The 22,407-nt window shown below is 58.7% G+C and overlaps 9 protein-coding genes across 9 annotated transcripts; 5 read left to right on the top strand and 4 right to left on the bottom strand.

Annotated features, from left to right (window-relative positions):
* Positions 1 to 2,716: 2,716 nt before the first annotated feature.
* B0H64DRAFT_83474 (uncharacterized protein) lies at positions 2,717 to 3,507 on the bottom strand. Its single transcript, XM_062808844.1, has one exon. The coding sequence runs from the start codon at positions 3,261 to 3,263 to the stop codon at positions 2,796 to 2,798; it is 468 nt and encodes a 155-aa protein (XP_062662342.1). The 5' UTR covers positions 3,264 to 3,507; the 3' UTR covers positions 2,717 to 2,795.
* Positions 3,508 to 4,161: 654 nt separating this feature from the next.
* Positions 4,162 to 6,525, top strand: B0H64DRAFT_318620 (uncharacterized protein; the record flags this gene model as incomplete). Its single annotated transcript, XM_062800396.1, has 1 exon — positions 4,162 to 6,525. The coding sequence occupies one exon, from the start codon at positions 4,162 to 4,164 to the stop codon at positions 6,523 to 6,525; it is 2,364 nt and encodes a 787-aa protein (XP_062662341.1).
* A 294-nt stretch (positions 6,526 to 6,819) lies between these two features.
* B0H64DRAFT_386302 (HSCB C-terminal oligomerization domain-containing protein) lies at positions 6,820 to 8,109 on the top strand. Its single transcript, XM_062803129.1, has one exon. The coding sequence runs from the start codon at positions 6,960 to 6,962 to the stop codon at positions 7,821 to 7,823; it is 864 nt and encodes a 287-aa protein (XP_062662340.1). The 5' UTR covers positions 6,820 to 6,959; the 3' UTR covers positions 7,824 to 8,109.
* Position 8,110: 1 nt separating this feature from the next.
* B0H64DRAFT_429951 (uncharacterized protein) lies at positions 8,111 to 9,401 on the bottom strand (the record flags this gene model as incomplete). The annotated part of the gene is made up of 1 exon (XM_062805915.1): positions 8,111 to 9,401. The coding sequence occupies one exon, from the start codon at positions 9,399 to 9,401 to the stop codon at positions 8,397 to 8,399; it is 1,005 nt and encodes a 334-aa protein (XP_062662339.1). The 3' UTR covers positions 8,111 to 8,396.
* A 1,344-nt stretch (positions 9,402 to 10,745) lies between these two features.
* Positions 10,746 to 12,002, top strand: B0H64DRAFT_317492 (uncharacterized protein; the record flags this gene model as incomplete). The annotated part of the gene is made up of 1 exon (XM_062800336.1): positions 10,746 to 12,002. One exon carries the CDS (start codon positions 10,746 to 10,748, stop codon positions 12,000 to 12,002), a length of 1,257 nt encoding a protein of 418 aa, XP_062662338.1.
* Positions 12,003 to 12,274: 272 nt separating this feature from the next.
* Positions 12,275 to 13,307, bottom strand: B0H64DRAFT_371255 (SGNH hydrolase-type esterase domain-containing protein; the record flags this gene model as incomplete). The annotated part of the gene is made up of 4 exons (XM_062802141.1): positions 12,275 to 12,569; positions 12,652 to 12,852; positions 12,915 to 12,996; positions 13,070 to 13,307. 4 exons carry the CDS (start codon positions 13,305 to 13,307, stop codon positions 12,275 to 12,277), a joined length of 816 nt encoding a protein of 271 aa, XP_062662337.1.
* A 1,037-nt stretch (positions 13,308 to 14,344) lies between these two features.
* Positions 14,345 to 16,082, top strand: B0H64DRAFT_317647 (FMN-dependent dehydrogenase-domain-containing protein; the record flags this gene model as incomplete). Its single annotated transcript, XM_062800344.1, has 3 exons — positions 14,345 to 15,776; positions 15,857 to 15,930; positions 15,990 to 16,082. The coding sequence occupies 3 exons, from the start codon at positions 14,345 to 14,347 to the stop codon at positions 16,080 to 16,082; spliced, it is 1,599 nt and encodes a 532-aa protein (XP_062662336.1).
* Positions 16,083 to 18,972: 2,890 nt separating this feature from the next.
* B0H64DRAFT_83148 (uncharacterized protein) lies at positions 18,973 to 20,746 on the top strand. The gene is made up of 4 exons (XM_062808842.1): positions 18,973 to 19,306; positions 19,371 to 19,798; positions 19,863 to 19,987; positions 20,048 to 20,746. Exons 1-4 carry the CDS (start codon positions 19,158 to 19,160, stop codon positions 20,417 to 20,419), a joined length of 1,074 nt encoding a protein of 357 aa, XP_062662335.1. The 5' UTR covers positions 18,973 to 19,157; the 3' UTR covers positions 20,420 to 20,746.
* Positions 20,747 to 20,987: 241 nt separating this feature from the next.
* On the bottom strand, positions 20,988 to 22,397 carry B0H64DRAFT_83070 (uncharacterized protein). Its single transcript, XM_062808841.1, has 3 exons — positions 22,107 to 22,397; positions 21,980 to 22,034; positions 20,988 to 21,924 (listed from the first exon to the last, which is right to left on the bottom strand). Exons 1-3 carry the CDS (start codon positions 22,167 to 22,169, stop codon positions 21,074 to 21,076), a joined length of 969 nt encoding a protein of 322 aa, XP_062662334.1. The 5' UTR covers positions 22,170 to 22,397; the 3' UTR covers positions 20,988 to 21,073.
* Positions 22,398 to 22,407: the final 10 nt, after the last annotated feature.

Genomic DNA, 22,407 nt, shown 5'->3' with positions numbered 1-22,407 from the left:
TGAATGTACGGAGTCTCTATTCTTGTCGCTGTTAAAGGGCTGCCTTAGGCTAGTACTAACAGGCATCGGTGAAACGATCTTGTATCTTGTGTCCTCCTGTTATCGGGATGGCTTCTGTTAAGGTACTGAGTAGGTGTTGCCATGACCAGCGTAGCTTTTGGATATGAGTGTTACCGTTTCAACCTGTTTCCACCGGGACCTTTTCATATCTTACCCCTGATCGTCTCTGCAATATTTTGACGCCGCCTGCACACAAGAAGCGGATACTGGCCCAGTTGTCCTGCATCTTCTCCTCACCCGCTGGGCCCCGTAACACTCTCTCCTGTTCTCCCGACGCAATGAAGATCTATGGTTTCAGCTTCTCAATAGGTGGCAAGCCACGAATTGTGTACGACGTTACACAGTGATTGACGGCGTTCTTCGGCAACGACGCTTGCACGGCATATGGAAATTTGGACCCTGTAATAGGTAGCCAGAAACTGATTGGAGTACTACAGGTAGCTATGGCGATGTAAGTCCTTGAGTAGTCGAGTTATTCCGCATCTAGACAACCCTCTATGTTTCATCATTGAGATTCTTTTAAACATCGTCCCTGGGTACTCGAATCATGAGAGATATTGCTAGTGTTGTTGCATCAAACCCTACACGGCAGGGCCCAAATACCCTATTGCACTCTCTAGGTTGCCCTTTTCTCTCATACATGGCTCGGGACTACCACTAGCCTGATCTGAGTACCTATGTAAGTAACAGCTTAGTGTGTCGGTGGAGAACCCGCATTGAACAAAGTGGGAGAATACGTATAGATGCAGCTTCTCTAGCGTTTCTTCGTACGAGAGGCATCATCTCTCCTAGGGAACCAAATTTGCTGAGTTGCTTTGACTACCAGATAGAGACTGGAGAGTTAGCGGGTGTCAATATGTCTTTGGTCTGGAGTTTACCTCGGTTTGGAAGCCTGGGGATGGTATAGTCATATGATATTAGGCACCAGACAGCTCTCTATCAATGCAAAGGAAGACTCAAGATCATGGACTGATCGGTGTGATATAGGACTTGGGGGGCGACGAGATCCATGATATATCCACGGATCAAAATTGGCACGGCTTACAGCTTGTTTTTCTTTCGGTCTTCAGCACTCGTCGTGTAGCTAGAAGGAATTCCCCGTATTTAAATTGTTTCCCGTCGTGACCGACATCCACAATCTCCGGGCAGCCACGCTCTTACCTGGCAACAGCAACACAACGGGTAGCGAGGCGAGGTGCCTATTCATACCTAATAACAACAGCCATAACCAAGGTACAATAGTAGCATTACATCGCTCGCTGCCACTATCCGGTCCGGAATGCAATTACCCCAACTAGGATTTACCTCTATCATCCTATACTCTGATATGATGCAATCAAGGGGGAAATGTTCAAGTTGGTTTGAGCAATGGTAGGTCATCAAGTTTGACATGCAATTGCGGCAATAAAACTGCCAAAAAACACAAGTAACGTTCGCAAGACGGCGTGCATTAGCGTTTCCATTCGGCAAGGCTAAACTGTTGGATACGAGACGCCGAGAAACGGGCTGTTCGTTTCGAGAGCAAGCGCCTCGGGCGAGCACCAGGAAGTGTGAGACCTGCCTTTTTAAATTTTCAGCTCTGCGGGCATCATGCCCCGCCATTTGGACCCCCGCGCAGCATATTCGAGGGGGGTTCTCGCGTGGCTTGTTGGCCCGATTGGAGGGCGTTCTTCGACGCGAGACACCAAACGGCATCACAGTGTTGATCGCCGCCGCCTCGGTGGAGCATTGGACAACACAGCTGTCGGCTCGCCAGCCAAACATGATGTCTCGCTTTCGCGGCCCGGCGATGCAGGCCTGCGGGACAGACGGGATGGCGTGGCAAGCCGAAGTTTTCGCTCTCGATGGCAATTGGGGAGGTGACACTTAAGCCTGCCATTGCCCAGCTCCTTTTCATGCGTATTCTCCCCTCCCCTCTCGGGGTTTGCGATCGAGATCGTGTTGGATGGTTGCTGCGTCCTGAGAGCGGGGTGACCACTGGCACTGACCGGTACCGACGGGACCTTCCATGCCGTCGCGCATGACAATTCAACGTTGTATTCCAATCAGCAGGCTCAACGACGAGCGCGCAATTGAGTCTCGACACGGCCGGCGCAGGAGCGTGTAACCGACCCAAATACCTACCCCCCTCCTCGCAGCATTATCGACTTCCTGATATCGAGACGTGGTTGGTGAAGGCGAGAATTGGCCGAGCCGGGTCAGAATCCAAGAAACAAAGCCGCCCGGAGAGAGGCAAGCGGTGGGGTTGTTGGCGCCCGGGTCTCAAAAAGCAGGCTTGGCCCGGCTGATGGATTGTTTTGCAACTTTTTTGCACATTCGCATCCACCCGAGCCACCCAGCAGCAACTCTCAACTCGACCAAAACTTGATATCGAAGCGGGGCACGGCGCAATCACCAAGACATCGATCGGAGGATGGACGGCTGAGGTTCCGCTCTCCGGCCTGTCAATAACCTGCGGCCGACCGCATTGTGGCGCCCACCGGAATCCGCTGGGGAAAAGAAAGGCTTCGTCCGCCGACTCGGTTCAGCTCCCATCAATTTCGAATGAAGCCGGCGGTGACCAACCACAGGCGTCATGGCGAATCAGACAAGCAGTTCCCCTCCGCCGCCGCAAAAGTCATCCCCCTGGCCATGGAGCAGTCGGAAAAGACGGAATAGTGAGAGCTCACTCTCGTCGTTACGAGAGTTCGTGACCGGGAGGAGGAACTCGCTTTCGGCAACCGATGTGACGCAAGTCAACCTTCTTCGGAAGAAGGCACCGGAGCCCTCGGTCGCCAAAGCACGCCCAGCCGCTCCTCCAGAAGCCAAGAAGAAGGTTGACGAGAAGAAGGTCGCTGCCGTTGCTCCTGCTGTCGCGGGTTCTTCGGATGGCCCTCAGGAAAATAGGAAATCTCGGTCGCGGTGAGTCCCCTTTTCTCTCGCCATTTTCGATGTCCAATCGTCCTGTCGATTTCCCTTACTCCATACATCGGCTCGAGTTCACCCGTTGTCGTATCGCCATTTGTCGAGTTGGAGATGGCTGATGGGTGGGTGGAACGTTGGCGACCTTTTCCACTGGACACCAAGCCCCACCCCCTGCCCGATCCCCGGTGTTCAGGGGTGTCATTGCTGCATTTGGCTCTGGAAATTCTCCATGTGGGAGCCCCTTTTCCCCACGACATGTCCAAGATCAACAAGCAGATCGGGCTTCCAAGCAACGCCATGCTTGTTAACCGGCCGGCTTGCTGCCGGCGACGACCCTGAGGAAGGGCTCTTCAAGGAAGACAAACGTTTGCCGAGCAGAGACCCATCAGCTCCCCCCATCGGTAGGCAGGCCAGACGAGTGCTTCATTTCCACCCTTCTGTTCGTGGCGCCATCTCCGTACCACTCCCAGCAGCCCATCCAAAGCGGTTAGGAAGCACCCCCCTTGGCCAACCGAACCTTCAAGCAAGCGCGCAGGCGCCACGGTGCATCGCGTTCCTGCATTGTGCGTGAAATATTTCCCCTTTGAGATGCAGCACATGCAGAAGGCGGCTTGACTCGACACCAAAGAGCCTTGCAAGGCTGCAGGCTGTACCCCAACCGGCCGCCGAGTCAAACTCCGGCCAGACAGAGAAGAGCAACCAGCGCGATCTTCTTGCAACGTTCATTAAGTGTCTGCCGCCGCGACTTGCGGCTGAGATCTGCATGTCATTTTAAAAAAGCCCGACTTGCCCCCCCCCCGTCGCCCCATCACTCAGAGAGCTTGGCTTCTCCTATTTCTTTTTTTGTTCAAGACCAAGAGGAGGAACCACGCTCGTTGCTAACCTGGAAGTTGAATATCCGCCTTGCACAGCCCTCCGCCAGCATTCTTCAACAAGGTCAAGCACCGGCATACCTTCTCCGCCTCGGCAGTCCTTCGGTGGTACACTATTAATAACGACGATGACGAGCTGTTAAAGCCGCCCCCAGCGCGTTCTCGAAATCCTTCTTCTGCCGGCCCGTCCCCGGGTCTCAAACCAACTGCTGCGCCTCCCACCCTCCGCCCACCACGGTCCCGCTTCGACGGCCCATTGGCCATGTACCCCACGGAGCAAGAATTCGTGCTCCGGACGCAGCGGGCGAGCACTCGGATGCAGCAAATGACGGGCTCGCAGCCGGGGCCTACCGGACCCGAAACGGGGCACGCCCCGATGATCCACATGCCGACGGCCCACCCGGACGGCCCGTTACCGGGGCCGGAGCGCCCCGGCGGGTACAACACACCCCGGCGCCTCTCCAACGGCAGCACCAGCTCCGTCACCAGCAGCGTCGTGTCCGGCCACGACAGCAGCTTCGACGGCCGCGTGCGCGCCGCCTCCGTAACCAGCAGCCAGACGAGCGTCGACTCCTACAGCCCCCGGGGCTCCGGCGGCGGGCCCGTGACGTGGCAGACCCAGAACGGCGGCGCCGCGGGCCAGAACTACCCCTGGCAGCGGCCCGCGCCCATCAAGCAGCGGCGGAAGGCACAGCCCGGGGAGCTCTTCGCGGCGCTGCCGGGCGAGGTGCTGGAGCTGATCCTGGGCGAGCTGCGCAAGCTGCACCTGGAGCCGGGGAGCAGCAGCTGCGCGACGTGCTGGATGCGCGACTGCTGCGCGGTCGCCGTCAGCGCCCGCAAGTTTGTCAAGTACGCCCGCGAGGCGTTGTACCAGCACGTCCACCTGGTGGGACACGAGGGGCCGGCTATGAAGAAGCGGACCAAGACGACGTACGGGTCGAGGCTGGTGCTGCTGCGCCGGACGCTGAGGGCGAACGCGCATATCGCGGTAATCGTGCGTTCGCTGAAGCCGCCGGCGCGGCCGCTTTCGGTTGGGGCCATCGCGTACAACGATCTGGTCGCGTCGGTGGTGATGGCGTGTCCGAACCTGGAACGGCTGGTCGGGTATTATCCGACATATGACCACTCCTTCCAGAGGGTGTTCCAGGCGTTATCGACCCGGACGAAGTTGAAGGATATGAACTGGATCCTGGAGCCCTCGGTGCAGCAACGCCAGCTGAGGACGCGGTCGCCTGCGCACAACGATCGGTGGGGTCCAGCAGATCTACAGCCGCAGGAGTCGCAGCTGTATATGGGGTTCCACGCAAACTGGAGGCAACTAACCACGCTTGTTGTTCACTGCCAGCCAGGGGCAGCGTTGAGTCCTGCCAACTTGCTGGAATGTACGATTCGGTCGCTGCCGTCGTTGCAGAACCTGTACCTCTCACACCTACCACCCACGACATTCAACGATACCCACCTTCTCGCGCTCCCACCCCTCAAAACGCTATCTCTGAGCTACTGTACCGGCGTGACAACAGCAGGCCTCTCCTCACTCGCAACACGACGAACCAGCGCCTCGATCCAAACCCTCACCCTACTCCACATGAACGTCGAGTCACTTCCAGCCATCGCCCGCATCTTCTCCTACCTCACCGCCCTCCAAACCTTCACCATCGTCCAGACCTTCGCCCCCGAAATGCCGCCCGACGAATTCATCATGCTCTTCCCCTACCTCGCCTCCCAATCCATCCGCAAACTCCACTGGGACATCCCCTACCTCCCCGACACCAGCACCCCCGCCGACGGCATCCTCTCGCGCAGCATATCCGCGGGAGGGTTCCCCGCCCTCCGATCCCTGTGCACCCCCAACGACCCAGAAGGCCTCTTCCAATCCCTCTGCATGCCCCGCGAGCGCATCGACCACCCCGCAGACCGCTACCAAAACCCCACCACCACCACCACCACCACCACCACCACTCCCACCGGCGGCCGCGGCAGCGCCCTCCCCTGGAGCCACACGCGCAACAACTCCAGCTTCAGCTCGACCCGCACCGGCGGCAGCACCAGCAACAACGGCGGAGGCATCATCAACTTCCGCCCCGGCAGCAGCAACGGCACCAAACCCAACCTCAACACCAACACCCCCCCCGAAAGCCCCATGTTCCCACCCGCGGACGCCCTCATCCCCCGCGCCAACAGCAACCTGGTGCGCGCGCGCCTCGCCGCCCAGACACGCCTGGAAGCGGCGCGCCGGGTGCCGCGCTACGCGGTGCGCGTGGCCGACGAGCGCGGGGTGGTCGTGGAGTCGTTCGCCGTGGGCGCCTTTCTGGGGCGCGTCGAGTCCCGCGTGCGGTATGTATTGGCGGCGGATGTGGGGTGTGGTGCGTCGGATGAGGGGGGCGGGGTGGTGGCGGTGGAGGATTTGGTTAGGGAGGATGGGGGGGAGATGGTTGGTTTGTTATCTGGTGATGGGGATGGGGGGGATGGTGGGAAAGGGGGGAAGAAGTCGAGGAGGAGGGGCGGTGGGGGTGGGGTGGATCGGGATGGGGAGAGTGATGTGGAGGGGGCGGGTGGCGGGAATAAGGGGAGGAGGGAGGGGTGTGTGGGCAGGTGGAATACGTTTAGTGGCGTGGTGGTGGACAAGAAGGATAAGGAGCGCTGGGGGCATCAGGAGAGGGGGCGGTGGAGAGCGCTGGTGCTCACGTAAGGGGGGGATATGATGTTATGACCTTGGATATTGGATATAGTGGGTGAGGGTGTATTGTAATACTGTAATTGTTCGTATATTATCTTAATGACGACGGCATGAATCTTGGAGGGCATCACTCAGACATCCAAGGGGGCAGCTTGGTTTACAAAGTACTTGTAACTCCTGAATTCGAGATTGAGGGTTAGGGTAACATATCCTCGGCCGCCGGCTTTATCGGGGAATTCGCGGTGGAGACCGATCGAGACCGACGTCATTTTCTTTGCTTGCCTCTGCAGCTTCTATTTTCTTCCCGCAACACTTTGAATCAGCACTGACACCGTCGTCTGAACTCTACAACCACACATATCGTATACTTACTAGCATCGAACAACCCCGCAGTTCCAGAACGATCCGAGCGCCGCTCTTTATAACACCGCGGCTTCCTGCACAAAATGAGAGCATCTCTGTTCTCCGGCTCCGGCGGCCGCGCTGCCACTTACCTCTGCGCCGCCTGTCGTCGGGAGGCGAGAGCGACATTATCATCCCGGAGCATGGTAGCACCGAGAGCCGCGCAACGAACCCTCCAAACCGCGGCGACACCACCCGTCCAGAGGACAACCGCCCAACGCTGGTCCATCCCAACACAAGCCCGCTACAGCTCAACCTCAGCCTCTTCAAAGACAGAAACCACCTCCTCAACCCCACCATCCAGCATCCCGACGTACTACGCCCTCTTCCCCGAGACCCTCCCCGACGGCCCGCCGCCCACAGGCAAATTCCCCATCGACCTCCGCGCCCTGCGCACCGAGTTCCTCCGCCTACAAGCCGCCTCCCACCCCGACTTCCACCACTCGGCCTCCCAAACCCCGTCCTCCACCTCCCCCCAAACCACAGGAAACAACACCAAATCCGCCGCCCGCCTCCACGCCGAAGCCACATCCGCCCAGATCAACGCCGCCTACAAAACCCTCTCCTCGCCGCTCCTCCGCGCGCAGTACCTCCTGCGCGAGCAGCACGGCGTGGACCTCGAGGGCGACGAGGCCGGCGCGCAGGCGGCGCCGGACCCGGAGCTCCTGATGACGGTGCTGGAGGCGCGCGAGGTGATCGAGGAGGCCGACAGCGAGGCGGATCTGGAGGAGGTGCGGCTCGCCAACGAGGCGCGCATCGACGAGTGCGAGGCGCGGCTGGGGGAGGCGCTGGAGAAGGGGGACGTGGCGGCCGCGAAGGAGGAGGCGGTGCGGTTGCGGTATTGGGTTAATATTAGGGAGGGGGTTAGGGGGTGGGAGAGGGGGAAGCCGGTTGTTTTGCAGCATTGAGGGGGTGTTGGGACAGAGGAAAGAGATGGTGGAGGGAGGAGGGGAGGATTAATCGGTTGGGCTTTGATTGTTTTTCACTGCGCCGGGCGGATATTTTAGATGGCTGGTAGTGTGTTAGCGTATTTGAGGGGAAAATACCCAACTCTGACAATGTATTTATTCAGTCGTGTGCCGGTTCGTGTTGTTAGCGCTGGGATGGAACCGAAGAGAGACATGTCTGTGGTTTTGTCGGTAAGGTGGAATAGAGAAGAATGGAAAATGAAAAGGACCAAGAATGGTTCCAGGGTATTTGTTCCATTGATGTAGTTCGCTTCCAACATCGTACGATTCTTACATTGGCACACCTATCTGGGCACCGTAGGATCGCAACGCCGGGCCCGGGGCCAACAATGGTCCTGTAGAATCTATCGGCAAACCCAACGCATGTTTCGTTCAATTTGGAAGCTGCAAGGCCGGCCATTGCATTGAACGTACCCCTTTTCCCTCCACGAACCCGAGGTGTAAGCAGTACATGACCAAAACCACTCCCGCCACTCCCGCTATCCACCCCCAAACCATCTCACACATTACACATTACTCCTTGAAGAGCCGCCCACACAAGGCAGCAATAGCAGCAGCCGCAGAAGTCCCATTATTCCCTCCATCCATCACAAAGGTTCCATTCCCACCACCACCACCACCACCACGACGCAACACCGCCATCTGCACCGGCACCACGCCCCCAAACGGCCCCGTCTCGTTCCCATTCGCAATCTTGACCAAACACACCCCCGTCATGCTGGCCACGACACCAGTGCACGTCGTGTTGGCGGGAATGGCAAACACAAACTCAAACCCCTGATTGACCTTATCCGGCACACCCCTCCTCCACACGCCCACCGCACCCACCACGCGCGCCCACAGCGACCGCCGCTTCACAGCCACCTTCGGCAGGACCGGCTTGCGCGACGACGAGACAAACTCGCCCCCGGCCTCCGCCTCCGCCGCCGTGTTGCCCTCAGCCCCCTCCTCCCCACTACCATTGCCCCCACCGCCGCTGCCAGGGATCTGCTCCACCACGGGGAGCCGGACGCCCGCGGAGAACTTGCCCGTGGCGGTCGGGTCGAGCACGGCGTGGATGGGCCCGGCGCCGGCGGTGGTGATGACGAAGAAGGTGCCGGAGAGGTTGCCGCCGGGGGTGATCTGGGGGAGGGTGGTTCCCGATAGGTGCATGGCGTGGACTAGCATGGCGATGGTGTTGGGCCCCGAGGCGGCGGTGCGGCCGAGGCCGTCTGTGAAGAGGTCGGCGTCGTCGAAGACGGTGGTGTCGGATTCGGTGTTTTTGTTGTTATTGTTGTTGTTGTCGTTTGTTGGGGCAGATGGGAGGCCGGTTGGGTAGGAGGGGGGTTTGTGAGGCTGGGATGGGGAGGGTGCGGGGAGGCGGACCCGGAGGTTGGGGCTGGCGTTGGGGACGACGCCGCCGAGGATTCCGAGGGCCGTGCCGTTGCCGCCTGCGTTGCCTGTCACGACGATGACTTTGCCGTGGGCGGACACGAGGGTCACGAGAGTGAGGGCGAGGATGAAGATGTTGTAGAGCATATTGGCAGATGGATCTTGGGGGTTAAGATTGTAAGAAAAGAACTGACGGTCCAGCGTCAGAGAAGGAAAGGGAGGAACGAATCAATCGTTTTCCGGAGAAATAAACAACTGAAGGAAATGTGAGTTGGCACTGGGGAACGAGCCGGCACTGGTTATGGAAGTTGGATCCCATTTATACAAGAAGGCAGGCATCAGATATCGTGAGACCACGCCATCGCCGTTCACGATGTGCCTTCAACACGGTATACTCTGTATGCAATACATAATTGAGACTGTGCTCTTCGCAGGAGTCCAAACACTAGTGGTGTCGCGATTAGCCCTCGAGACCCGCGCTGGCAGCCTCGACGACAAGCCATGAGACCAGTCCGTGATGTTCGCCAAGGCTACCGACAGGTCGGGACCAATGGAGCCAGAGCCGAAGGAGTCAACACCTAAGCGGTGTATCTCAAAGGCAGGGGAGTGGTCCCTGGAACGCCGGCCCTTTTGGCGGCCGCCAGACCCCAGGGTCGCGTGTGGGCTCACACCAACGGTCAAATAGGAAGCGAGCTAGAACAGTATGCTGCAGAACCCGGGAACATGGGCGAGCGTCAGAGCCACTGCGCCAGGAGGAAATATAAATGGATCACCGGCTCCTGGTTCAAGTTTAGGAAGAGAACTGGGCGCACAACGTCAGTAAAAACTCAGGTACGCTAGTTGTGGAGGGAACCAGGAGCCCAAGACATGATCAAGAACTGCGAGACGAGTAAATCGACAAAAGCCGTTGGTACCAGAATATCTGCATTGTAGAGAAGGAACTGTTTTGTTTTCCTTGCGAGTCTCGCAACTGGTCGAAGCCAACAACCAACAAGCGCTCATGCGCGCGCTTAAGGGGACTTCATGCGGAAGCGTCGAGTGGACGCCACGTGTATCAAGTGGTCGGGGTGGATGAACTACAAGTCCACTCGGTTTCGTCTCGGCGTGAACGCACCGCGGACAGTGTGAGGATTGTAAGCGCTGTAGCAATGCGATGTTGACGACGAAACCTAAAATATTCGAGTCGGAGAGTGAAGATGGAAGCCATGTGAGTCCGATGAGTCCCTTCCTCTTTCGGTCGATCAAAAGAAGTCTTGGCGGGCTAAGGCTTCTCCACAACCCCGCCATACCCCACCGACAAGTTGCTGCCTCCAACGCCGGAGCGAAACCCCCCATCTCCAACTCAGCCTTACACAGCTCCCGTAGGCCTAGGTACCAACGGACAATTCCGTGCTTCTTGTCGCCTGCTTTTCGCTACCAATTCTTGAGCAACACGAAAGCTTAGCTCTCGATTCCGGGGAGTAACACACTCCTGGCCGCCGCAAGCTCGCGATGGCGACGCCCACGATAGCGGCAGCTTTGGAGGAAGCTGGCAAGGCCCCGGACGCTGCACAGTACTCGGCCATCCTCGAAAGCATCAAGTCGGTCTCCAACCCAGACAATGTGGCCGCCGACCTAACAGCCTTCATCGACGCCGTCCTCGCCGGTAACCTCGGCGTGGTCAATACGCGCACCCTCGTCACCGACTTCATCGCCGCCCTCCGCGCCCTCGCGAACCACGACCTCTGGATCCAAGTCGGCCACCACGCGGTGCGGGCCATCCCCAACGCGACCCTCTCCTCCTCCCTGATCGAGCAGTCGGCAGCACTGCGCGAGCTCGTGGCAACGGCGCACGAGGCGCACGAGGACTTCGTGGACGCGGCGAAGCTGCTGGCGGCGATCGACCTGGACAGCTCGCAGCGGCGGGTCGGGGACGCGGAGAAGGCGGCGATCTGGGTGCGGATCGTGCGCAACTACCTCGAGGTCGACGACAGCACGACGGCCGAGACGTACCTCAACAAGCTCAAGAACGTCATGCACGACGTCGCCGACCCGGAGCTGAACCTGCACTTCCGCCTCTCGGCGGCGCGCATCCAGGACTCCAACCGCCAGTTCCTCCAGGCCGCCAAGAGCTACCACGACATCAGCTTCTCGCCCGCCATCGCCGAGGACGAGCGCCTGCACACCCTGGCCATGGCCATCAAGTGCGGGATTCTGGCCCCCGCGGGCCCGCTGCGCAGCCGCGCGCTCGGCCAGCTGTACAAAGATGACCGGTCGACCGGCCTGGAGGAGCACGGCATCCTCGAGAAGATGTTCTTCGACCGGCTGCTGACCACGGCCGAGGTGGACAAGTTCGCGCAGGACCTCGCCCCGCACCAGCTCGCCAAGACGTCGGACGGGTCGACAGTGCTGGCCAAAGCGGTGGTGGAGCACAACTTGTTGAGTGCGAGTCGGCTGTATAGCAATATCGGGTTTGATGAGCTGGGCTTGTTGCTCGGGCTGGACGGGAAAAGGGCGGAGGATACTACGGCCAAGATGATCCAGCAGGGGCGGTTGGCCGGTTCGATCGACCAGATCGACAGGATTATATGGTTTGAGGGCGGGGACGCGTCGGGGGAGAAGGGCAGCGGGCGGGCGGAGGCGCCGGTGGGCAAGGAGATGCGGCGCTGGGATGCCAACGTGCAGGCGCTGGCTGAGGATGTGGAGCGGTTGACGGACGCGCTGCAGGCCGAGTTTCCAGAGTTCGTGGCGGCTCAGATCGCGGTATGAAGGTATCGCCCGTCGGGGAAAGTACAGTTAGGCAGGGGTGGATAGATCCCCGTTATTCGGCTGTGAAGTGCTGTAGGCCTAAAACAGCCGGTCTGAAGAAATAAACATAATCACGACTAACGAATAATCCAATAACTCCTGGTAGAACTTAATCTTATCCGTATCCCTCTCTTGCGCGGTGCCTCGGTATCCCTTGTAGTCCCAAAACGCCAGCCCGACCCAGAAACATCCCTGTATCCCAACCATACTCCGTCATTGTCATCATATACCGTCTAATCTAGATCGACCCGGCGCACCACCACATACCCTTGGTTGAGAGCCGAGGGATCGCCGACCTCCTCCTCGAACTTCTTGTCGTCGCCTTTAAAGAGACGTCTTCGCTTTTGCGGCCGTTGCGGGCTGTTCACCTTCTCCTTCGCCAGGAGGCTGACGAGGGCGATGCCGACCTTGTTGCCGATCATGTCGTAGCCGTCGGGGGTGAAGTGGAGATGATCGTCCCAGTACTTCTTGCGGTCGGACTCGGACATAGCATAGTAGGGCACCGTTGCGTGGAGGTCGTAGACGTGGCTGTCCGGGTTTCGGTTAGTGGATCTAGGTTGGAAGGAATCAAGGGATGGGTAAGGAACCGGGGGGAAGGATGTAAACTCACAAGCCCTCCCGCTTGTAACCCTTGATAAGGTCATTCAGCGTGTTGCGCTGGGCGTCGATCCGTTGCCTTGCCTTTGGTGACGTGATACCCGCCTCGGGGACGGTAAGGGCGAGGACTTTGCACTTGTGTGACAGTGGGACCTCCCAGACTTCTTTTAGGGACTCGAAGATTTCCTCCGGGGGAAAGCCCATGCCAATGTCACTGTTGTGGTTGGGTTAACGCCGTGTTCCTGCGCGTGTAACGAGGGCCGGGACGGAGCCTACTTTGTCCCCCCCAGCACGATAGCCCAGTCGTATGGTTTCCCATCACCCTCCTCATCATCTTTCCTCTTCTTCGGCGGGGCGACTGGAGCACACCACAACATTAGCTGATTTGAACCATAGTAGCAACCTCAGCGCAGCCCAAAACATTCACCCACATTGCGCATTCATCCGCGTCTGGAAGGCGGACTTGACCGTTGCCCCGGACAACCCATCCTCGGCCGTGACGACCTTGAGGTCGGGGTACGCCATGGACACCATGTGCTCCAGCATCTCATTGTACGGGTGGTGGATCGCGCCCCAGGCCGAGTAGCCCGCCGTGAGCGAGTCGCCGAAGCAGAGGATTCGGAGCTTCGGGCGGGACGTCATCTTGAGCTTGGCGAGCAGGGCGCCCATGCGTCCTCGAGCGGAGATGGTGGAGCGGGGGTTGTCGAAGAAGGGCGGTCTTCGGGATGCGCTCTTGGTTGGTGGAGGGGCGGGGAGGGCGAACGGCGCCCGGAAGGGAGATGGGTTTAATCAGGGAGGTCGTTGCCTGGCATAGATAGTTGAGTCCGAAAGAGTCACGGGTGAGATGGATTGTCTCGACGTGCACGGGGCTGAGGCAGCTGGCGTCCACTGAAGGCGGTTGGATGGCGGGGGTGGGGCGTCAGCCCGGCAAGGCCTCAAGGCGGCCCCGCACTCACCGCTGGTGTGGGGTTGGCATGGGGATGTGATTTGGGGTCAGGGGAGCGGCGATGAGAGGAAAAGAAGTGACTGTTCCCTGGCCAAAATTGACGATTATGTATTCGAAGATATAGACTACCTTAGTACTGTTGAACCAAGACCGCCAGGGCCAAACCTCATGTGATTTTTGTGCCAAATGAAATAACTCGCCCGACTAATTGCGTGAGTGGTGATCGGAGGAGCTCGGCTCCAATTCAGGCACCGACGGCCGAGAAAGAGGAACACCAAGCAGCAGACCGGCTACATCCTATAATAGTTTGAAGACGAAAACGAGCTTGGAGTAACCATCTTAAAGAAGCTTTGAGCTGGTTGTCGACCGGATTATTCGCGAAACCAAAGTCTGCTTCCGTTGCCAAGGTTCGGTCGGATGAGCGCGCAGCGAACTGCCGTTCTCGGCGGCCGATTTTCCCTCCAATCCGCCGAGGCGGAACGGCCACCGCTCCCTGGGGCCGGCCGGAACCGCCGCTCTACAGGGAAGACCAAGCCTAAAAGAAGCGGTTTCAGGGGAGCATTGCCCAATCAACAGGGCCCCAAAGGAATTGATGACAGTGGACAGTTGACGACGCTGGCTCCGACTCCGCAAGTTGTTGTTCGGCGCAGCAATATAATGTCTTTCGACACCCCCCGAGCCCGCGGTTCGCATTGCGCTTTGCCGTTGCTTTTTGGATAGAATTGGATAGAATTAGGTGTCGGAGTTTGTGATCGCGAAGATGGCAAAGGTCTTTAGCGCAGAGGAAGGCAAGCCCCCGCATAATCCACCGCCCACAAACAGATTGCGTTGCACACACCGACTTACTAACACTGCTCCCGCTTGTTCAGTCGCAAAACACACCTCCCCAGAAAGCTGCTGGGTGGTCATCCACGGCAATGTCTACGACGTGACCGATTTCCTCCCCGAGCACCCCGGCGGGTCGCGCATCATCCTGCAGCTCGCCGGCCGCGATGCCACGGCCGAGTACGACCCGATCCACCCGCCGGGCACCCTCGAAGAGAACCTCAAACCCGAGGCTCGGCTGGGCGTGGTAGACGCGGAGAGCCTCCAAAAACTACAGCGGCAGGCCGCGCAGGGCAAGCCGCAAGAGGACGGGCCGAAAGCGCCTCCCCCGCCCCTCGACAGCCTCCTCAACCTCGACGACATCGAAGCGGCCGCGACCGCCCAAGTCTCCAAGAAGTGCTGGGCGTACTACTACTCGGCCTCGGACGACCTGCACTCCAAAGCGCTCAACAACCACGCCTACCGCTCCATCCTACTCCGCCCGCGCGTCTTCGTCGACGTAACCCGCGCCAACACCACCACCACCCTGCTCGGCCATCCCGTCTCCACGCCCCTCTACGTCTCCCCCGCCGCCATGGCCCGCCTGGCGCACCCGGACGGCGAAGCCGGCATCGCGCGGGGGATCTCGCGCTTCGGCGCCATGCAGCTGGTGTCGCACAACGCGTCGATGACGCCCGAGCAGATCGTGGCCGACGCCCCCGCCGGCCAGCTGTTCGGCTGGCAGCTGTACGTGCAGACCAACCGCGCCAAGAGCGAGGCCATGCTGGCGCGCATCGCCCGCATGCCCGACCGCTACCGGTGCGTGGTGCTGACGCTGGACGCGCCCGTGCCGAGCAAGCGCGAGCATGACGAGCGCGCCGCGGTGGAGGCGCGGTTGTTGGTGGAGGCGGCTTCGCCGCCTCCTGCGGAGGAGGGGGCGGTGGTGAAGCCGGATGCGAATGCGGGCGTGGGGAAGAAGTTGTTCTTTGGGACGGCGGCGGATTTGACGTGGGAGACGACGCTGCCGTGGCTGGCGCAGCATACCACGCTGCCGATCGTGCTGAAGGGGATTCAGACGCATGAGGATGCGTTCCTGGCGGCGCGGTATGCGCGGAAGAATCCTGGGACGGTTAAGGCGATCATCCTGTCGAACCACGGCGGCCGCTCGTTGGATACCTCGCCGCCGGCGGTGCACACGCTGTTGGAGATCAGGAAATACTGCCCCGAGGTGTTTGATACGATAGAGGTTTGGGTGGATGGGGGTGTCAGGCGCGGGACCGACATCGTCAAGGCGCTATGCTTGGGCGCGAAGGCGGTAGGTGTCGGGAGAGCGGCGCTTTGGGGGCTAGGTGCTGGTGGCTGGAAGGGTGTCGATCGGACGTTTGAGAGTGAGTTTCTTTTACCCCTGGCCTGACTTCTTTCTTTTTTTCATTTTCTTTTTACAATTGCTGACATTTCGCTTGTCCAGTTCTACAAGGTGAGATCGAGACATGTATGAAGATGATGGGGGCCAAGGACCTGTCGGAGCTTGGGCCACGGTTTGTGAGTGTTCATCCAATCATTGCTAGCTGCGCTCCCCGAAGCTAACAGCTCAACCCCAGATCAACACACGTGCGGTAGAGCGAGATATTTTCGACGGCGATGCTGGCCTGGACCGTTCAGGGCTCTGGACGTCCTCCCGCGCCAAGCTCTGATCCTCTCTGACTGTGCCTGCCAAGATTGCGGGGAAGGGTGATCTTTTGTGTTTCGAGATCTTTCGCAAGCCTCGGCGGCGCCATCTTTGACATGTGGACGCGGTGGGCCGGTCATTGCGGGGGAGCTGGGGCCCCAGACGATCTCGGTTTCGTTCCAAGATGCGGAATTTGGCCGTCTCTAAGATGTATTCGTACATGCATACCTTGGTTGCAGGGAGCGGGGAATGTTGAGGGTTGTTTTGGTCATCAAGCGATGCTGCAGTTTTAGATATTTTAGATCTGTGCCACAGTCGTATGGCGATATGGAAGAGTTTGTCGCGGACATGTGATGTGTTTCCCCGAGGCAATGAGGACCAAGTCTCACAGATGCTGCGAGGCACACCATCGTACGAATATCCGCCTCGTTGGCTCTGTACAGAGTAGGGCTGGCTTCGGGATTCGACCCTTTTAAGTTCTGACATCGGGACCAATGGCCATCCGAAAGGCGCAGCACACCACCGATCTGGGGTGTGTGGGTGTGAGACCTGTGCATATGCGGACATGTGGCGAGGTGTTCTTGATCATTTTGGAAGGCCGAACAGGCGTCAGTGCCGCCCGACTGAGCAAGGCAATTTTGCCCCGTCTGATGGGCTTCAGATGACCCGGCTTCGGTGTAATGTTACTAGGCAGTTCATGTTGAATGAGCGCCAACGCTAGGCGATACGAATACGTTGAGCACCGGCATTGTTTGGCGCAACGGTTGCAGTATTCCCGAACACCATTCACCCTTGAAACGGGGTGTTGACTGCTGCAGACGATATTTCGGCTCGGGTTTACTTACCGTGGGTTGCGTGCCACTGGAGTCGCCCCTTTTTGATAAACCCTCATGAAAGGCTTTCGCTTCATGGCGGAACGCTCTCGAAACACCAGCTCTTTGACCCCCGATTGGTTCGTCGGCTTGATTTGGAGTCATGGCCGTGGCCAGTGAGGACAGCTGAAACGAGCAAACGAAGCCATTTGCGTTTCGTGGCTTTTCTCATCAGCTCCCGCAGCCGGCCATTCAGCAGCAAGAATGCGATTTTCGCGATGATCTGGCGGATTTGAGGAAGTTGACTGTGCCTGTGTGCCTTGCTGTTCCTGGATTTCCCTGCCGTTCTGACTCGTCGAGCACGGTTGATGCATGAAACCCAGATCCAAGTCGGCTCAAATTTCCGAAAGGCTCCATCTGCCCTGAACAGCATCCCCGCGCCGAATCATATCTTGTCGCGAGGTTTTCTTTCGAGCCTTCAGTGGAGTAGAGTGTTAATCTGCAAAAAGAAGAGTCGGCAAATGGCGGGCTATTTCCGCCACCACGACGGTCAATCAATATTGTGTCGAGTCGTCCGAACTCTTGCCAACAGGAACGGCCCGTTTCCCATGTTGAGACGCTAGGTTCGGGCTTGATAGTGTTGGTCGCATGAGGTCGGCTTTTGCACATGCAAAAAACTGAATCTCTCCTCGGGATCGAATCCCATCTGACGAAATAGCTGGATGGTGACTGGGTGAGCCTCGCCTTGGCTTGCAGTGAGCACACCGAATCTGCGATAGTGCCAATCCTCTGACGTCTTTCTTGGGCGTTCCGCAGACGGCAGAACGAGAGAGACTTTCATGTGTTTGTCTCGACCTGAGAAAGATGCCGAGGAGCTGGCCTGAATCGACAGGGGACCCCTGGCGCCACCCCCGGGGCAGAGCGGGGCACCACACATCCCGAAATGATTTCCTTCTCGCCCTCTTCTTCGGGCAGTCACGCCCGGTCTGCCGGTGAAACACCAACGGTTGCACAGAACCTTCGAACCTTTGCTTTTGGGGCTTCAAGTTTATCAATGCGACGAGTCTAACTGTTTCTCAACTGGAAATATCATGACTCGGCTCCCCAATGTCGACACGTCGGTAAAGATACCTACCGAGTTAGCTCGGGGGCCGCAAACGCGATGGCGCCGCCTGCGCAACACTTGCAGATCGAGGTACCACAGACAAAGCATCGTACCCAAAAACCGGTTTGGACTTTTTCGAGTCGTGTTCCCATGGCCTGGGGCGGGAACTTCTGACGCCAACAACGCACCTGCAACTAGTCTACATCCGGCATTGCCCACGATGTTCAGCATGTGCTCTGGAGGGTTCCCCGCGGTGTCGACAGACATCATCCCCACTTCCTCCCCCAAGCGGCGATGTCAAAACGAGGATTATTCTCTCGGCGTCTGGGGACCTGCGAGTGTCAATCTGATGCGGAGCATTCCCCGCAATACCATCGCTTGGCTCGGGCCCATCCCCGGTGAAGCCAAGAGTTCCCCGAGGCCGCCAAGTATTCTCTGGGCTGATGGCTTGTGATCGTTCATGGTCTCCTCGAGATTCATCGGAAACGGGAAACGGGGAAGAGACAACAATTCTGGGACTGTTGCGGTGGGCAGGGTCTATCTACAATCTGCAAGTGGATTCGACAATTTCCGACCTGTTTGAAAACATATTCCGCGGAGGGTTAGGGTTTCACGGCTGCCGGTTCCTCTCCCCTGGCGGAGATGCAATTCGGTCGACCTGCTAAATAGGGGCAAGCGGCCGGCGCTGTGAGGCCCGGATTGGGCCGGCCAATAGCTGGGGTAAGTGGGCTCAGCGGGTTTTCCGCCCTCGTGCGCGACTGCTCGTTTGTTCGACTCCTTGGTGGTGGCAACAAGGTTGCTCCTTTCTTTCATCTCTCACGCGGAACCGATGATCGAGACCCCCATGTCTGCATCGCCCACGCCTTCCCACCTTCCATGGAACCCCTGCTAGCCGATGGCTCGAAGGTTCCCAGGGAGGGAGCTCCAAGCGGCCATTCCCCTGCCACATTGGACCCTGCTCCCTCCCGATTCTCAACCACTAGTTCGTCCCTGGAAATTCTATCTTTATAAGTGCGCGACCCTGTTCCTGCTGCTCGCGTTGACTCTCTGCTTTTGTCTCATGCCGATCCTCTCCCTCGCCCGTCTTCTCGACGACACTTGCCTTGCTCGGTCCTTGCTTCTCGACTGAGAGAACCGGTATCACCACACCAGATTTCCCAGCCTTCCTCCAAGCGCCGCCACGATGAGCGACGTCGATAAGTCCGGCGTTGCCCAGACGGAGAACGTTTCGGGCAAGCCCCGGAGGCGCGGCTGCTTGGGCCACTGCGCCAAGTTTTGGTGGGCGTATTTGATCCTCGTCGTGGTCATCGTTGTCGTTGTTGTGCCTGTGGTGTAAGTGGCAGATCTCATGCCATTGCCGGGCCGGCCATGAGCCACCTACTAACCATACCTTTAGCCTCCTGGTCGCCGTTCCCAAGATTGCTCAGCAGAAGCTTGATGATGCCGAACTCATCCTGGACGGCATTTCCGTGTACAACACGCAGGGCCAGAACATGACCATGTCGATCAACAGCACCATCAAGACCGACGGTTCCGTCCACGCCGACATCGAAGGCTTTGTGGGCGACATGTACCTCGAGGACCACAAGCCCCACACTCCGTTCGCCAGGGTCAACTTCCCCGCGACCACCGCCGATGCTTTCCAGACGGTCAACGTTACCCAATTCCTCCCCATTCACGATGTCGAGGCGTTGACCATCTTCAACACTTGGCTGCTTGCCAACCGGACCCTGCGTGTGACGGTCCAGGGCGACACCAACGTCCGCGTGAGGGGCATCGCGCGAAACTACCCTGTCACCTTCAAGAAGACCGTGACCACGCCTGGTACGCAACACTTGTCGATTGGTGACTCCTAGTTGAGTTATTGTACTGACATAAACCCACCTAGGTCTCCGCATGCTGGAGGGAACCGTTGTCAATCCGGAATGGATCGGTATAGAGTCGGATGAGAATGGCAACAACTTCAGGGCCACCACCATCATCCCCAACCACTCGCGTGTGTCTTTTGAACTGGTGAGCCCCCCAAAACAGGAATCTAATCCCCACGCCCGGCCGGCTGCTGACAACATCCAGGGCAACACCACGTTCCACAACTACCTCTTGGGCAAGGAGGTCGGCACAGTCTTCATCGACGGCCTCACGCTCCGCCCGGGCCTGAACGAGTACCCGATGCGCGCCACCATCAAGAACGACGCGGTCATCGAGGTGCTCGGCCAGAAGCCGTACTGCGAGGAGGGGGGCGTCCTCCCCTTCCAGATCCGCGGCAAGACGGTCGTTAATAACGGCCAGGCGCTGCCCTACTTTGCCGACGCCCTCGCCTCTGCCAACCAGACCATCGACATCCCTATTGGGGCGGCGGTGAACAAGTCGCTGGGCATCGTCATCCCGTGCGGTGGCCTCGGCGGTGGTGGCGAGAAGCGCAAGAGGTCGAGCCTTTTGTTTTAAAGCGCGCCTGTGTTTGTTCTTATTCTGGCCATTCTTAATATTGGGTTTTTGCGTGCGCAGTCGGCGGATATTATTCTACTATGATGATGACGGGAGATACCATGAGCTAAAGGGTCTATGTTATGGGAAGCATATGGCGCGAGTTTCTGCGTCCCGGCTGCCTGGGGCAGTGGGCGCTGAGATGTTCGGGCTGCCAGGGACGAGCAGGCAGGCATGTAGTTATTATGCACACGCGGGCCACGGCATTGTACCGGGCCCCAGCGAGGCAATGTTATGCCGGAGATCTGATGAATGCTGGCCCGCTGTCTGTGCGCGAGTTCAAGTGCCGGCTTGGCGATGCCGTGAAACGCCAAGCTGTGATGATTCGTACCGTGGTGGCCAACGTGGCTACGGCCGATGGTTGGGGCATGAAACGAAACATGGACGACGGCGGACGAAGAAGCAAGTTAATAACTTTGAAGGGGATTGTTCTTCTACGGTAACTACCCAGTAAAATGGAGAGTAGTGTGCATATCAGACCATCTCAACTCATCCCTTCATAATCGGGTATCACACCAATTTATCGCAGTCTATCTAGTACATAACCTTGCATCCCATAACCCAACATGTCCTCTACTTCTTTTAGTGATAACGGCACTTATCAATGTTCACCCATCACATATCCCACCTCCCCTTTTTCCTTCCCGACGCTCCTCCAACCCCGGGCGTCCCAGACCTGCTGCCCCCAGCCGACCCAGTCCCCCCACCCCCTACCGCAGCAGTAGCAATAGCACCACCAGCTGAAGCAGCAACAAACTCAACCGCCTCCCCACGCCCGCGCTCTCTCTCCTTCGTCCCCCTCTCCTGCGCCTTCCTCAACGGCCCACGGTACGCCCACGCCGGAAAACACGCCGGATCCCAGACCTCCGCACTCAACACGGTCGCATACTGCTCCACGCCCCTCCCACCAGAACCAGCACCAACACCACCCTCCACCCCATCACCACCACCATCACCACCACCCTCAGCGTCAGCACCACCACCAAACTCCGTCCCCACCCCCACAAACCCCAACAGCCGATCCGCCACAGCCGGGTTCGCCATCCCCGCCGACCGCGCCAGCCGCTCGTTGAAGTGCACCCCCCGCGTGCGCTTGAGGCGCAGGAACGTGTCAAACTTGGCCGTGAGCGCGTCCAGGCCCGGGGGTGGAGAGCCGGGGGGCGAGGGGGGGATGTCCATGTTTGGCACGGCGGGGAGGGTCAGGTTGTGCAGGAGGGTGCGGGTGCGGGTGTGCGGGGACCGGGGGGGTTCGGTGTTTTGGTCTTGGTTTTGGGGGGTGGGGTCTTGGGAGAGGAAGGCGAGGTCGATTTCTTCGGAGGGGTCTTGGTCGTTGGTGTTTGTTGTTGGCGGTGGTGGGCGGGAGGGGCCGAAGGTTGGGCCTAGTACTGGGCCGAGGGCTGGGCCTGGGGCTGGTGGTTGAGGGGGGGTGGGTGTTGATGAATTGGTGGTGGTGGTGGGTTTTGGTTCTGTGAGGCGGTTAGTGAGACCGACACAGGTTGTGGTGGCAGGATGGGAGCATACTGGGTGCAGTTTGGATATCTGAAGTTGGTGGTATGACTGCCGGTTTCGGAGGTTGCTAGGTGAGATGTTAACATGGATGCTACGACGAGTGCACCAGCTGATGTTGGAGTGGGAGTGAAGTTCTTACTGCATCAACTTGAGGTTGGACCTCCTCATCCTCGTCGCTACTGTCGTATGAAACGAGACCCATGGTTTATACAGGCTTGAGGATATGTTCAGAAATAGACGCGCCCTGGCTTATTTTATGGGAACTGATGGGAAAGTCGAATTGTTTTCTTTTGAGTTGATCAAGAAGGGTGTCACGTGGGAAGCTTGGCGTTGGGCCTGGATGATGTGGTGCAGCCGAGCCCAGTGCCTCAGGCAGCGGGGCCAGCCTTGGCACTCAGCCAGCCAGGCGGGAAGGCAGCACTGGGACGCGAAGCTACAGG

Source organism: Chaetomium fimeti, assembly GCF_033439085.1.
Source record: "Chaetomium fimeti strain CBS 168.71 chromosome Unknown B0H64scaffold_2, whole genome shotgun sequence".
Lineage (NCBI taxonomy): Eukaryota > Fungi > Ascomycota > Sordariomycetes > Sordariales > Chaetomiaceae > Chaetomium > Chaetomium fimeti.
The sequence above is the reverse complement of the archived record's forward strand: the minus strand, read 5'-3'. Positions and strand labels throughout refer to the sequence as shown.